General features: G+C 39.4%; 1 protein-coding gene across 4 annotated transcripts in view; it reads right to left on the bottom strand.

Annotated features, from left to right (window-relative positions):
- LOC123877200 (potassium voltage-gated channel protein Shal) overlaps positions 1 to 15,824 on the bottom strand; it is an 85,920-nt gene extending 70,096 nt beyond the window's left edge. For all 4 annotated transcript variants that reach the window (XM_045923733.1, XM_045923735.1, XM_045923734.1 and 1 more), the window contains exon 1: positions 14,678 to 15,824. In XM_045923733.1, coding sequence (XP_045779689.1) covers positions 14,678 to 15,792 — 1,115 coding nt within the window. In that variant the 5' untranslated portion in view covers positions 15,793 to 15,824. The remainder of the gene's footprint in view (positions 1 to 14,677) is intronic.
- Between the last annotated feature and the right edge of the window lie 361 nt (positions 15,825 to 16,185).

Genomic DNA, 16,185 nt, shown 5'->3' with positions numbered 1-16,185 from the left:
ATATAGCATGACGGACTCCGTCATGTGATTTAGTAATATTTTTTTTCGTGAACACATTGTTTTTAGTGATGTAACCACAAATTCACGGTTTTCGGATTTGGTCCTTTACTTGTACTATAAGAGCTACCTACCTGCCAAATTTCATGATTCAACAGGAAGTATCCTATAGGTTTTCTTGACAGACACGACAGACGGACAACGAAGTGATCCTAAGGGTTCATTTTTCTTTTTGAGGTACGGAACCCTAATTAAGAAGAGACCCGTACTGAGTAGATGACGATGATTATAATGAAGGAGAAATCTATGCAGCTTTCTAACAAATAGTTTTCAAGGGCCATCGCGACGTCACATCATCTCGTCGAATGGGCCGATATCCTGGGCGACTGCCAACTGACAATAATTCAATTATACCATACAAATGTACCTATACTCCAGTTCTAATACCGTGCTTTTACTAGGAGATGGAATTTTAATATCCATTTTTAAGGTTCCTTGGGGGTGGAATCTACAAGTTTATAAAATAATAAATAAAATTCAACTAATAAATTCAAGTGTCTGTCTGCAATTTCGAAAATTCGACTTTTCTTTCGCTAGTTAGGCTCTACGAGTCTTACCAGCTGGCAGGTTATATATTTACTAACCCCCGATCCAAAAAGAGGGGTTTTTTATGTTTGACGTGTGTATCTGTGTATCTGTCTGTGGCATCGTAGCTCCTAAACTAATGAACCGATTTTAACCTTCACTTGTCGGGGGTGTTATAAATTTTTAATTTACACTTGTTGGAGACATTTTTAACCCCCGACCAAAAAAGAGGGGTGTTATAAGTTTGACGTGTGTATCTGTCTGTGGTATCGTAGCTCCTAAACTAATGTACCGATTTTAATTCAGTTTTTTTGTTTGAAAGGTGGCTTGATCGAGAGTGTTCTTAGCTATAATCCAAGAAAATCGGTTCAGCCGTTTGAAAGTTATCAGCTCTTTTCTAGTTACTGTAACCTTCACTGTCGGGGGTGTTATAAATTTGTAATTTACACTTGTTAGAAACATTTTATTGAATCCTTTCTTTTACGCACGTCTTTTTGTAATCTAGTTGCGTGATGCGTAATTCGGCGCAACATTTCCGGCAAGCGTTATTAGCTAATGTAATATTCTCTACTTGGCACCAGTCCATTGTACCAGCTTGGGAATGTTGGACGATTCCTGACAAGTATTGTCTCGCTGGTGTCTGGTGTATTTTGTTATCCGTACTCATTACTTGTTTATATCCCATATCCTATTGAACTAATGTAAATAAATACAAAGTATGTGTAAATTAAAAATTTATAACACCCCCGACAAGTGAAGGTTACAGTAACTAGAAAAGAGCTGATAACTTTCAAACGGCTGAACCGATTTTCTTGGATTATAGCTAAGAACACTCTCGATCAAGCCACCTTTCAAACAAAAAAAACTAAATTAAAATCGGTTCATCGGTTCAAGAACACTCTCGATCAAGTCAAGATCAAATCGGTTCAGGCGTTTGAAAGTTATCAGCTCTTTTCTAGTTACTGTAACATTCACTTGTTGGGAGTGTTATAAATTTTTAATTTACACTAAACTTGTGTTCCGGATATCTTTAAAAATCCTAAACCCATCCGAATGAACCGAAGGCATCATCAAGTGATTAATGAAGTTGAGATTTGATAAAAAGAAACTGGCAAATTACTCTATACCTACTACAAACAGCATTGGCTCACACCCTCGTATGGAATTGGTTTTAAAGCCCGTGGGAACTCTTTGATTTTCCAGGGTAAAAAGTAGAATATTTGCTAATCCAGGATATTTTCCAGGAAGGAGTAACAAACATACACACAACTGATTAATTATACTCTCATTTATTTATTTTGCACATTTTACCCTATTTTTAAAAAATGATCAAAAATAACAGAAATAACAAAAAATTAAATAACAAAAACAACAAACAATAAAATAACAAAAACAACAGAAAAAATAACAGAAACACAGAAAGAACAAAAAATAAATTAACAGCAACAACAAAATCAATAAATAACAGAAACAAAAGAGAAAAGGATTATGTAATTAATTATTATTATTAAGTATTAGTAATGGATATGAGTTCTTTAGATAAGCCAAAGTAAGCAACTAAGCATTTTATTTATGACATGCGAGTTTACGATTTTTGTATCGACTCCCGACCATTATTATGGTAATTAAGTGTAGTTTGGCTCTCAGCCAGGGACGAGCATATTCAATACTATTTGGAAGACGTTCGGATTTGCTTCTTGTTTTTATTTCCTGTGACCTTGAGTCAGCACAAAGCTTTAATGTGAATTTGTTTGACTAAAATTATATACGGGTAACTTTTTGAGTAAACTCTCATAAAGTTATTACCTAAGTTGGTTAGATTTTGATAATCTTTTCACTTTTATAGATACTCTACATTATTCTCCGAGTACTATTGACATTATAATATCATGCAGACAAAGTCTGAGCCTCACATAGACTTATACATTACTTATCAATGGAGCCTCACCGAAATTTTGATTTGCCTATAATAGTTATTGTCAAAAATAGTAAATAAAAACAAAATGGTCGACTTTTGTCGTTCTATAATCGTTTTCTAAACTAAAAGAGTTCCGCATCTTTTTCTTTTTAATATTGCAAAAAAGGACGGATAATTAATTATACATTTAAAGACTCTAAATTTTAGTACACGCTACAAAAGCCCGCGACTGGCAGTTAAAGTCACGAGGTTTAACAGCTCTAAATTAAATTTAAAACTGTCAAACTGTGTCTATCCTTTGCAATTATTTTTTTAAAGAATATTAGCCATAATCATGACAAATACTCCCCTTTCCCCTCCAATTAAGCGTAAAGCTTGTGCCAGGAGTGGGTACGACAATAGTGCAACGGGTGGGGTTTGAACCGCCGACCTTTCGGATTCAGTCTGCTCCTCAACCGTTGAGCTATTGAGGCTTCGAACATTATTAAGAAGTTTACATTTAGAATTACATTAGTAAGAAGAGGATGCGAATACTCTAACAAGTGTAAATTAAAAATTTATAACACCCCCGACGATCCAAAGTATTTGAGTTTTCCAAAACATCATTTTGAAATAAATAATTATGTATTTAGGCAACGTCCATCTTGACAGCTTGACATTTGTCTATTGACATAATATTATGAACCTAACGGTTATCCAACCTCCTTTTCTACAAGAAAACTAGAAAAGAGCTGATAACTCTTAAACGGCTGAACCAATTTTTTTAGATTATAGCTAAGAACACTCTCGATCAAGCCACCTTTCAAACAAAAAAACTAAATTAAAATCGGTTCATTCGTTTAGGCGCTACGATGCCACAGACAGATACACAGATACGCAGATACACAGATACACAGACACACAGATACACACGTCAAACTTATAACACCCCTCTTTTTGGGTCGGGGGTTAAAAAGTTGTGCTCAGAATAAGTACCTTTATCTACTAAAGAGGAACGAGTATGTATTTTCAAGGGATAATGTAAGGGAGCCTCTTATCGCTCGCAAAACTTAAACCTAACTGTTGGTAAACCTCGCATGTAAACTATACATAAAACATTCGTTTTTCAGTCTAACTTTAGCTCTAAGCACGAAATGTTATTCCATGTGCATAAATAACTTTACAAGTGTAAGGTCGGTCGGAAATGTATAATGTCGCGACTCGCGATATTATCCGTGCAATATAAAGTTATTTCAAGTGAAGGGGAGCGTGGTTGCTTACTTGGCCAGACTTGAGTGTCAAAGGAAACTACTAAAACCACCCGCAGCAAGCCGGATATGTGAACCAGCTTTTGTGAAACCAGATGATGCCCGCGACTTCGTCCGCGTGGATTTAGGTTTTTGTAATCTAGTGGGAATTATTTAATTTCCCGGAATAAAAATTTGCCCTTTCAATTTCCGGGGAGTACCCCTGTGCCAAACTATATACATATAAGTCGGTTAAACAGGCAGGCCTCTAATAATCCCGTGGGAACTCTTTGATTTTCCGGGATAAAAAGTAGTCTATGTCCGTCCCCGGGATGTAAGGCAAATCTGTACCAAATTTCATCAAAATCGGTTTAACTGTTGGGCCGTAAAAAGCTAGCAGACAGACAGACAAAAGACAGATACACTTTCGCATTTATATCGTCGTTTATCGTCATACTATATTAATATTATAAAGGCGAAAGTTTGTATGTGTGTGTGTGTGTGTGTGTGTGTGTATGTTTGTTACTCCTTCACGCAAAAACTACTGGACGGATTTGGCTGAAATTCGGAATGGAGATAGATAATATCCTGGATTAGCACATAGGCTACTTTTTATCCCAGAAAACAAAAGAGTTCCCACGGGATTTTAAAAAAACCTAAATCCACGCGGACGAAGTCGCGGGCGTCAGCTAGTTGATAATAATCAATACTAATATTATAAAGACTAAAGAGGTAAAGTTTGTTTGTAGGAGGTAATCTCTAGAACTACTTAAACCGATTTTGGAAATTCTTTCACCAGTAGAAAGCTACATTATGTGAGTGACATAGTGAGACAGACAGACGGGCAGACAGACATACAGACAGACGGACAACAGAGAGCTCCTATAAGGGTTCCGTTTATCCTTTTGAGGTACGGAACCTTAAAAATGAGAGATCCCTACGAAAATTGTAATAAGCTACCCAAGCCGAGGCGGGTCTCTAGTGTAACTTTACAAGTGTAAGGTCGGTCGGAAATGTAATGTCGCGATATTATCCGTGCAATATACTTTTAAGTTATTTCAAGTGAAGGGCGTCGCGTGGTGTGAGTTGTGACCTACTTGGGCAGACTTGAGTATCAAAAGAAACTAAGTACTAAAGCTAAGCAGAGCAAGCCGGATATTATGTGACTAACTTAGTGAAATTACGCTAGCGTATTAGGTAATGACGATGGTCGGGGGTTCGATTCCGGGCATGCACTCCTAACTCTTCGGAGTTATGTGCGTTTAAAATAATTAAATATCCATTTTTTTAATTTTCCAGGTCCTGCCGGAATCCCGCCGGTTTCGTAATTTTGAACCCCCGACCCAAAAAGAGGGGTGTTATAAGTTTGACGTGTTTATCTGTGTGTCTGTGTATCTGTCTGTGGCACCGTAGCTCCTAAACGAATGAACTGGTTTTGATTTAGTTTTTTGATATGTATTTAAAAATTATTTAGATATTTCCTTGAAGTGTACCTAAGTAATAAAACTATCATAAAAATTATATTAATATCACTTGCTTTAACTGTAAAAAAAGCGATTAAATCGCCTTTTTGTAACTACATTTTATTTTTAAATTTTCTTTTTTGTAACTTGGCATTTGTGTTTTGTAGTGCTATAAAGTATATGCCTATATGTCGCAGGTATATTGTCAAAGCCGTGATATTACAATCTCACTAGTGATATTATAATTAAACGGTAGATTGTCAATCGACTTCATTTCTTGCAATTTATCGGCCTGGGTTTAGTGGACAATCTACCGTTTAATTATAATATCACTAGTGAGATTGTAATATCACGGCTGTGACAGTATACCTGCGACATATACATACTTACATACATGCATACCTACCGAAGATAGGCTCATCAACATTATTATTATTAGAGGTAGTTTACAGGTAATCTGCTAACTACCCCGCGGCACTACGTTATAACACGGTTATCTCAGGCTTGAGACACAGATACTAGATACCTAGGTAATAGGTACCTATCTTACCTAATGTCTAGTGTAGCTATTTAGTGCTTGAGTAGCTGGCATCAAGTTCAACGTCTTGATTTTTTTTTCTCTCTCGTCTGGCTTTACAAAGATTAGCCAATGTCAAGTTTGTAGTTATTTGTAACAAGTTAGTTAAACTATGCAAGTATGGACCCCGTCTGTGCCGGCGCTCGCCGACACACGCACGTCACCCCCTTAGAGCGCTTTCCAGTCAGTTTTAACAAAAAAAAACACTCCAAAAAGGCAGAGCACGCCCGCCAGCTAACACCAACACAGACAAAGTCCCGTCTTGATTTTAAACACATTGAAAATAAAGATGCGGCTATCCAACATCTTTCTGCGGGGGATGCTCGATTACTTCGATCCATCGATGTATATTGTATACTTTACTTACATTCACAGACCACATTGTTAGAAACAAGATAAAGTTGAAAACTAAAACCCGACTGCGATTGTCTTAATAAACGCTGAAATATTAGAGTAAAATTATTTTTCTGTCGCTTGGTATGGTAGAAATGTAGCTGCAGGCGGTTAACCGGGACCAGCTAAATTTTGAAAATGGTCTATAAGAAAAAAGTCTGGGAACCTTTGCTGTAACTCCTTTGATGTGCGAGTCGTAGGTACGTATGGGGGTGGGTCCACCTACCAAACAAGTCTTCTAAATTATATACCTAAACGTATTCAAAAGATATATGAATGTCCGATCGAGGGACCATTATATACGAAAGGGAAAAAGGGTTTTATCAAATTTCACCCGCGGAATACAAAGGAAAAGTCGGATAGAAATCTTTCAAACTCAGAAAGTACTAACGCTACTTTACAGACTCTTGAATAGCCAAAGATCAGCTGTACCAACTTTGGTAATGAATATTACCTTTTTGATCCTTTAAAGATTAGGCCCTTATTACTCTATCGGCGTCATTTTTTAGGGTTCCGTATGTCAAAGGAAAAAAGGAAGCCTTATAGGATCACTTTGTTTGTCTGTCGTGTCTGTCAAGAAACCTATAGGGTACTTCCCGTTGACCTAGTCATGTTTGGAACAGGCAGGTAGCTCTTTTCGCACAAGTAAAAGGAAAAATCCGAAAACCGTGAATTTGTGCTTATATCTATCTAGACTTGACTAGTTTTTCGAAATTAATTATATCTTAGCCAAGCCGAGGACGGATGGACGGACATGGCGGTTATATAAGTTTTTTTTTTTTAAATGAAATGAAAATTTATTAATCAAAAAAAATTTACACGCGAGTTTCATGAAGTCCTGGGTCCTAAACTAGGACAGCCCGTATCACAGGACCCAATGCCATCCTATACAAATGTTTACAATGTTTACGGAACCCTAAAAACGTAACAAATTGAGAACCCAACTTTAGGGACGCTGCAGAAGTCGTTTCGACATATAAAACAATAAACATAATATTAGATTCCCTTACTTTGTTTGGTATCTGTTTACAGTCTCGGAAGTCGGACTGGGGTCGTTAAGGTGGGGGAGAGGCGACTGTCTGTCTGTCAGAGCTAGTGTTCCAAATATCGTGACCTACAAAACTAGGTGACTACGCACAAACGTATTGCATAACCTGAAATTGGGGACTTTCATACTTTCTTTCGGTAAATAGTACAAAACAAAGAGTCACTTTTTTAACCCCCGACCCAAAAAGAGGGGCGTTATAAGTTTGACGTGTGTATCTGTGTGTCTGTCTGTGGCATCGTAGCTCCTAAACTAATGAACCGATTTTAATTATTTTTTTTGTCTGAAAGGTAGCTTGATTTTCTTAGCTATAATCCAAGAAAATCGTTTCAGCCGTTTGAAAGTTATCAGCTCTAGTTACTGTAACCTTCACTTGTCGGGGGGTGTTATAAATTTTTAATTTCCACTTGTCTTTAATTTTACGTCACCATAGCCTAATATTTGACATATACTTAGTCGATTCAGAATCAAACCGAGACTTCCTTCACTCTAGTTCATCCTGTCAGAAGGGTGTAGACCGGACCTTATTACTAGGGCTCAGCCGTCCGTCCGTCCGTCCGTATGTCTGTCAGCGGGCTGTATCTCATGAACCGTAATAGGTAGAGTCGAAATTTTCCCAGAGTGTGTACTACCTGACAACAGGTATAAAATTTAAAAACGGCTGTCGTCAAAATTAAAAAAAATTAAATAAGGTGGGTTGGGGTCCCAAGATGCTGGAATGGCGACCTCACACCGGAAAGCGCAGCGGTAGGAAACCCCCCCACGAGGTGGACGAATGACATCAGGCGAGTCGCAGGGAGCCGCTGGATTCAGGCGGCGGCGCAAGACCGTGGGGAAGTCCCTACAAGAGACCTATGTCCAGCTGTGGACATCTATCAGTTGTTAATGGTGATGATGATGAAATAAGGTAAGGGAGAGGTGTCAGTCTGTCTGTCAGAGTGTTCCAAATGTCGCAACCTACAAACTAGGTAACTACGCACAAACATGTTGCATAACCTGAACTTGGGGACTTTCATACTTTTCTTCGGTAAATAAGTAGACCTACAAAATAAAAACCAGCCAAATGCGAGTCAAACTCGCGCACCAAGGGTTCCGTATTAGGGTAATTTTATCGACATTGCACGATAAATCAAAAACTATTAAGTATTTATAAAAATAAATGAAAATCTGTTTTAGAATGTACAGGTAAAGCCCTTTCATATGATACCCCACTTGGTAAAGTTACCTTACTTTGAAAATCGAAACACATTTTTTTTTTTTTAATGATGTGACCACAAATTCACGGTTTTCGGATTTATTCCTTTACTTGTGCGATAAGACCTACCTACTTGCCAAATTTCATGATTCTAGGTCAATAGGTACCCTATAGGTTTCTCGACAGACACGACGGACGGACGGACAGACAGACAGACAGACAACAAAGCGATCCTATAAGGGTTCCGTTTTTCGTTTTGAGGTACGGAACCCTAGAAAAGCCTGCGTAGTCAGTTACCTAACAACTACTTACATTTACCTACATCGTACTAATATTATAAACTTTCAATTCAGTTCAATAACGCTGCAAGCTACGGATTGACGTCATTTTTGCGTGAGAAGACCTGCAAAGTAACATAAGCTACTTTGGATCTCGAACAGATAAACAGCCATGCGAGCGAATCCGCGGGTAAACTAGTCTAAATATATAAAATTTTCAAAAGAAAAATAAAACCGACTTCAAAAACCACAAACACTAAAAAGTAAAAAATAACTTTTATTTAGCTACACGTGTAATGTACCTAGGTATGAAGTCGAGCGAGCATATTAAAACAAAATTAGAAATCCAAGAGTGAAGCTCGCCCGACTTCATACCTAGGTACATTACACGTGTAGCTAAATAAAAGTTATTTTTTACTTTTTAGTGTTTGTGGTTTTTGAAGTCGGTTTTATTTTTCTTTTGAAAATTTTTTATTTCACAATTTTTAGTGGCCCACTGTACTATAATATGCTATGCCCAGTTAAAACCCTACTGTTTACTAAGATTACACTGATCGCGAGCAATTTGCTCCTATCTATTGAGGAGTTCTGTCCTCCATCTCCGAAGATATTCATCAGATCTTCACCAAATTTATATGGGACCATCTGCACAGTATACCCTTTCAAGCAAAAAAAAAAATTTCCAAATCGGTCCAGGAGTCTTTGAGTAATCGGGGAACATACATAAAAAAAAAAAAAAAGATTCCGACGAATTGAGAACCTCCTCCTTTTTTGGAAGTCGGTTAAAAAGGAAATGGTAACTGACTGACTGACTGATTTATCAACGCACAGCCAGAGTGAACTAGAGTGAGGGTTTGATCCTGTATGTATGTACTCCTTTACAACCTCTCGCACTGCCAAGGGTCACTGGTAGAGATCTCTTATAGATAAGTGCTTCCCTGACCACTTTTTCTTTCTTTTTCTCTTTATTGTTACAATTTTCTGGTACAAAAAAAAGTCAAATATTACGCTATGGTGACGTGAAATTATTATAGAACAAGTGTAAATTAAAAATTTATAACACCTCCGACAAGTGAAGGTTACAGTAACTAGAAAAGAGCTGATAACTTTGAAACGGCTGAACCGATTTTCTTGGATTATAGCTAAGAACACCCTCGATCAAGCCACCTTTCAAACAAAAAAACTAAATTAAAATCGGTTCATTCGTTTAGGCGCTACGATGCCACCGACAGATACCTGTGTAAAAGAGGGGTGTTATAAGTTTGACATGTGTATCTGTATACACATGTCAAACTTAGTATAACACCCCTCTTTTTGGGTCGGGGGTTAAAAATAGGGCTACAATAGGGTTACCTTCGTCAAATACACTAATATTTGACCACCATTTGACGCCTGCCAGTGACGTCGTTGAAGCCTTGACGTTTTGTTAGAAGTTCCCTAAGCCCTAATTACACACCAGCGTTAAAAAAACGTTGCGTTAAAACCCACAGTGCGCGATAAAAAAGCGTTGTCGTGTGAACAGATACTTGGGAATGCATATTTTGTTCTATTTGAACGCTTTTTTAACGGACGTTGAAAGAGCTCTCGTGCGAATGAGGCCTTACTGTTGTGAACTGTGGTACAGCTCAAACTACTGAACGGATCGGATAGGCATGTATGTCGTAGACGTCTGCTAAGAAAGGAGTTTTGAAAATTCAACCCTTGAGGGGGTCTCTCCGTCACTCGCTCCATACAAACGTAGTTGGTCTCTCATTTGAATACTAATCAATCATACTCAATGGAATTTTGTAGAAACGTTCCGGGAACTAATATCTATGCCTGTGGTTTTCCAGATGTCCGTTAAAATATTCGGTTTCAAAGTTACGCGGTCTTAAAAATTCACATACAAATCTTTGAGCCCCTGTAATTTTAAAACTACATATTTTTAGAAAAATCTAAAACACCACAGGCACAGATATTAGTTTCTAGAATATATCTGCAAAATTTTATGGACTTTGGTTGCTTAATAGTCAAATGAAATTGAAACTACGATTGTATGGAATAAGTGACGGAGAGAGCCCTGTTAAAGGGGTAAAATAGCCCACGCGGACGAGGTCACGGGCATACGCTAGCTCGAATATAAAAAGATTTATTGGTACAATTTTTAAAAATACCTATATTTTGCTACCTACGCAATTGCCTACCTTGAATATCAAATAAAAACTATCAATGTAAACGAGACAAACGAGAGTGGAATGTTTTATTTTGCGACGTGTAGCAGTTATTATTTTCAGAAACTGTTTGCTCGTTTCTGTAAAACAAATATTTTATCAATAACGATCCTAAATGTTTCACATACGAGTATAATATCCTACTAGCTGATGCCTGCGCACACGCATGGATTTAGGTTTATAAAAAGTGTAAATTAAAGATTTATAACACCCCCGACAAGTGAAGGTTACAGTAACTAGAAAAGAGCTGATAACTTTCAAACGGCTGAACCGATTTTCTTGGATTATAGCTAAGAACACTCTCGATCAAGCCACCTTTCAAACAAAAAAAAACTAAATTAAAATCGGTTCATTAATTTACGAGCTACGATGCCACAGACAGATACACAGATACACCCGTCAAACTTATAACACGCCTCTTTTTGGGTCGGGGGTTAAAGTCCCTTGGGAACTCTTTGATTTTCCAAAAATAAAAAGTAGCTTACCTCACTAACCAGGTCATAGAAACTCTTACCCATGATAAAAATCACGTCAAATATTTTTTTTTTTGTTAAAAAATTGAAAAATATTGTCGTTTACGCCTCGTGACGTTATTAATCGCGTTCCGTACAGCGTGACGTTAGTAATTAATTTTTAAACCCCGACCCAAAAAGAGGGGTGTTATAAGTATGACGTGTGTATCTGTGTATCTGTCTGTGGCATCGTAGCGCCTAAACGAATGAACCGATTTTAATTTAGTTTTTTTTTTGTTTGAAAGGTGGCTTAATCGAGAGTGTTCTTAGCTATAATCTAAAAAAATTGGTTCAGCCGTTTAAGAGTTATCAGCTCTTTTCTAGTTTTCTTTTAGAAAAGAAGGTTAGATAACCGTTAGGTTCATAATATTATGTCAATAGACAAATGTCAAGCTGTCAAGATGGACGTTGCCTTTTGCATTTATTTGAAAATTATGTTTTGGAAAACTCAAATACTTTGGATCGTCGGGGGTGTTATAAATTTTTAATTTACCCTTGTTTTTGTATTTATTCTATTTAATAATGAATTGTAGCCCTATAAACTACAGCTATACAAAACATCTCATCGATTTATTACTACAGTCCAAGAACCCCATTCCCACAATCATTTTAAAAGTTGAAACAACTATAACTAAGAGCAATTCAATTTTACGCTCAAATAAAATTCTAAGCTCGCAATTTTGCACACTTCAAAAGAATTAACGTGCAACATTCGCTTTCGCAAATGAAAACGCAATCAGAGCTCATACAGCATCAATATTTCATGGTCTAAGCCTTTTAGTGCCTTTCGACGGTCTTTATGTGCCCTTTGTAATGGAAAGCCTTTGACATCGTCGTTATAGTTACGCTCGCCGAGTTTCTTGCTGGCTCTCCTCGGTAGAAACGGCATTCCGAACCAGTGGTAGATTATTTTGACGATTCAAAAGCACTTTTAAAAATTTAATTGAATAAAAAAAAATGATTTTGACGTGACAACGTCTTATAATTCGATAGAGCCGGCTGCACGCACGAAAAAACATGACTCATGCGGCGTTACCTCGCTCTGAGGCGTTCCATGTAAGGCTTGAAGTGCAAGCAAGAGCGCGGAACGAGCGACAAAGAAGCACAATCGGTCTTTGTTGTCACGTTCAACTATCGTCAGTAAACCGACTTTACAGACAACCAATTTTTTTTTTTTTTTGAATTTGATAGCTGACACATGGAAATCGATAAAGTTGGGCTATCTACGCGTTGAACCTCTGTTCTTCGCCTAGGAGAGTAGGAGGACATTCCAATAATAACTGCTTTGTTGTTGTTTCTTGGTTTAGTGACTTTTGGTCGCGCCGCCATGGCACAATTGACTTCGCCAATGTCGCGTAGATTGGAGAAAACACGAAGGAGGTTGCTCGGTTTCTGATCTACTGTACTTTCCCAGTACGCGGTACAATAGTTAGGTTATTGTTAGTCACGCAGGCAATTGACAATAATGATTTTGCCCAGCTGGAGTTTTACATTACATTTGGTTTACCTTAATGAGCAAAAGGCCATGCAAAGATGATAGCTAAGAACACTGTCGATCAAGCCACCTTTCAAACAAAAAAAAACTAAGTTAAAATCGGTTCATTCGTTTAGGCGCTACGATGCCACAGACAGATACACAGATATAACACCCCTCTTTTTGGGTCAGGGGTTAAAAAGGGCATCAATAGAGTGCCAAGATTAACATTCACTAATGAAAAAGTAATTAAAGCAAACATACCTACAGCATCAATATTTCACCCCCTAAGCCCTGTACGCCCTTTATGTCATTTACAGCCTTTATGGCGGGAATCTTGGACGCCATGACACCTATTTGCGCGCGTAAATGTTTAATGGCGCCGACAGGTGTCAGTTTTGTGCTTTATGACCATACGACCGTCAAGAATGTTAATGCTCCCATTTTGCAGATTGGATTCCGTGTTTCCTGCGACGTACTACCTATATACCTTCAAGGGAAAAGTAAACCCAACCTATATCATTGCTTTTTATTGGGCATTTTTATAGGATTGTCGTCAAGCGCATCCTTTTTCCCATGCAAACTGATACGTATCAAACAATTAGATTACAACATTCAAAGGACGGGCCAACAAATTGTTGAAAGGCTGGGGCAACGCATTGGCGGTTCCTCTGGTGCTGCAAATGTTCATGGGTGGCAGTGATCACTTAACACCAGGACCCCAGCTCGTTTGCTCGCTATTTTTTATTAAAAAAAAGCGAAAGCGCGGATTGGCAGACTTCACATACCTTTAAGAACATCAGAACACTTTCAGGCATGCAGGTTTCTTCACAATGTTTTCTTTCACCGTTAAAGCAAGTGACATTTAATTGTTTAGAAATCATAAACTTTATTGCCGAACGGCTCGAACTCCTGGACCCACCGATTAGGAGGCTGAAGTCAAATACTATCCACAATTTGAATTAACAAATGGGAGTCCATTTTAGACTGCATCACCAGGTGAGATCGCAATCAAGGATTGATTTGAAATTTATTTTGAAGGATCTGTGTGGTGATTGGAGGTGGTGGTACATACTACTCGCTTTTCCTGGATATGTAGTAGCAGGGGACCGGAGAATAGCGTATGTTGCACATTGCATTATGCACATACATTTGGTTTGGTTTTAGCGGATTCGCAACACAAGCTCTTCAATGAAATCCTTTATTTAAATAAATGTGGGTGTATGCGCATTACTATGTTGCAAAATTTGGTTCCTAGAGTACCTAACACCACAAATATCCATACAATGGCCTAGTTTGTATTTTACGTTTTATGTATCAGAAGTGGGATAGTGGCTCGAAAGTAGGGTGCCGTTCCAGTGTGCTTTAGAGAGGTCAATACAAAATTTTGCCCTTGACCTATTAATGTCCTACTTATGCAAACGTCTCGCAGAAGAAAGAAATACGTACCCGAGAATTTCTCGAAAACGCAGGTTCCCTCACGATATTTTCCGTCATTAATACATGAGTCAAACCCAAATCGCCGAAAGAGAGAGATGAGAAAATCCCAAGCGTTAGGAGTTTAGAGAGTTCAAAATGTTGATGTTGATAAGATGAACAACATCAGGTATGGTTTCACATCAAATTGTAAATTAGGTTATTTTTCAGAGTATTCCTGATGAGTTTCCATAAATTTTGAATGGTAATTTCAATTGTCGTTCCTATAATATAGAATCGAACATATTGTACCGAAAATCAGGCATAATTGCCAATATAAGTAGATATGTTTACTCTAATGTAAAGTAATTGGTAAGTCAGTACTCACCCAAGTGTAGTCATTGTGACGATTGTGTACCAGAAGGCAGCTGGAATGGAAGTGAAGTTGGTGTCCTGTTCGTTCTTCTCCGCGTAGAACATCACCGTGGCGAAGATGATGATGGCCATCGCCAGCGAGAACACCAGGAAGCCCAGCTCGCTGGCGCATGACTTGAGCGTGTAGCCCAGGATTCGCAGCCCCTGCGAGTGCCGCGAGAATTTAAAGATACGGAACACTCTGAACACTCTTAAGGTCACGAAAGCGCCCGACACGTCGTCGTTATCGGTGATCCCCAAACCGATGTAGTACGGCAGGATCGCCACAACGTCTATGATCGACATGACGGATCTCACGAACTTGCAGCGGTCCGGCGCCGCGAACAGCCGCAGGAGATACTCGGCCGTGAAGATCATCACGCAAGCAGTGTCCAAACAAAAGAATACAATTTTGTATCTCTCCCCGCAGGGCAGCGTGCCCGCTCTGCCCGGCCGGTGCCCGCAAGGCACCGTCTCCACGACGTTCGCCATCACAGAGACGGCGATGAAAAATCCAGTCACATAGTAAAATACTAGAGCGGCGGTCGAAGTGTGGGGGTTCTCGAACGCCCGCCACATCTTCTGCCGCAAGTCCGTCAGCTGGGGCAGGCTCTGGTCCCCGGCTTCACTGAGTTTATCGTCCATGAGCCTCTCCGCGTTCTCACGCTTCCTATCCCTGTAGTCTTCGTAACAACAGTCCCCGATAACGTCGGGCAAGATCCCGAAGAACGCGAGCTCCTCATCGTACCCGGTTAGGCATTCGTGTTTGGGGTAGTGGAGCTTGCCCGTTCTGTAGTAGTTGAGGATGTGCCTGAATATGTCCGGGTCTCGGTCGAAGAAGTACTCTCGACTGTCCTCGTCGTAGAAGAACTCCCGCTCCGTGGAGCCGAGGAGGGAGTCGGGGTACTTCTCGAGGGTGTTCCTCCAGGTCTCGAAGCGGCGGCCGGAGACGTTGATGAGGAGCTTCTCGTCCTCGGCGCGGCGCCTGTCCTTGGGCACGGGCGGCGGGGGTAGCGGGTGCGTGGCGATGGGCACCCAGCCGATAGCGGCGGCGCGCGCGAACGGCAGCCATGCGGCGACGGACGCCATCGCGTGCTCACGGCGCCACCGTCGCCGCTGTACTGAGCCGCGCCGCGCCCCTCCCCCGCCCCCGCGCTATTTCCGTCCGCCCGCCCAGATGGCGCGGTGTTGCCGCGTTATGAACCCAAAATACTAAAATAAACCAATAAACCCCTCCCATGAGTATTGCAGACGTTTTAAGTTTTATTGCGAACCCTGAAGATTTACGATGCGCGTTAAAACCGAAGATTGTTTATGAAATTATTCATTCTGCGAAACAGTGGCATTGTTACGCACGTTATGTTTTTGGCCAGTAAATACACTTGCGTAAATTGTAGCGTAAACTGTAAACATCATCTACGTCTTTCTCATACTATTTACCGACGCTGAAATTATGATTATTACTTTCCATTATTATTTTCT

Source organism: Maniola jurtina, chromosome 23 (assembly GCF_905333055.1).
Source record: "Maniola jurtina chromosome 23, ilManJurt1.1, whole genome shotgun sequence".
NCBI lineage: Eukaryota > Metazoa > Arthropoda > Insecta > Lepidoptera > Nymphalidae > Maniola > Maniola jurtina.
This window is presented reverse-complemented; position numbering and strand designations above follow the sequence as displayed.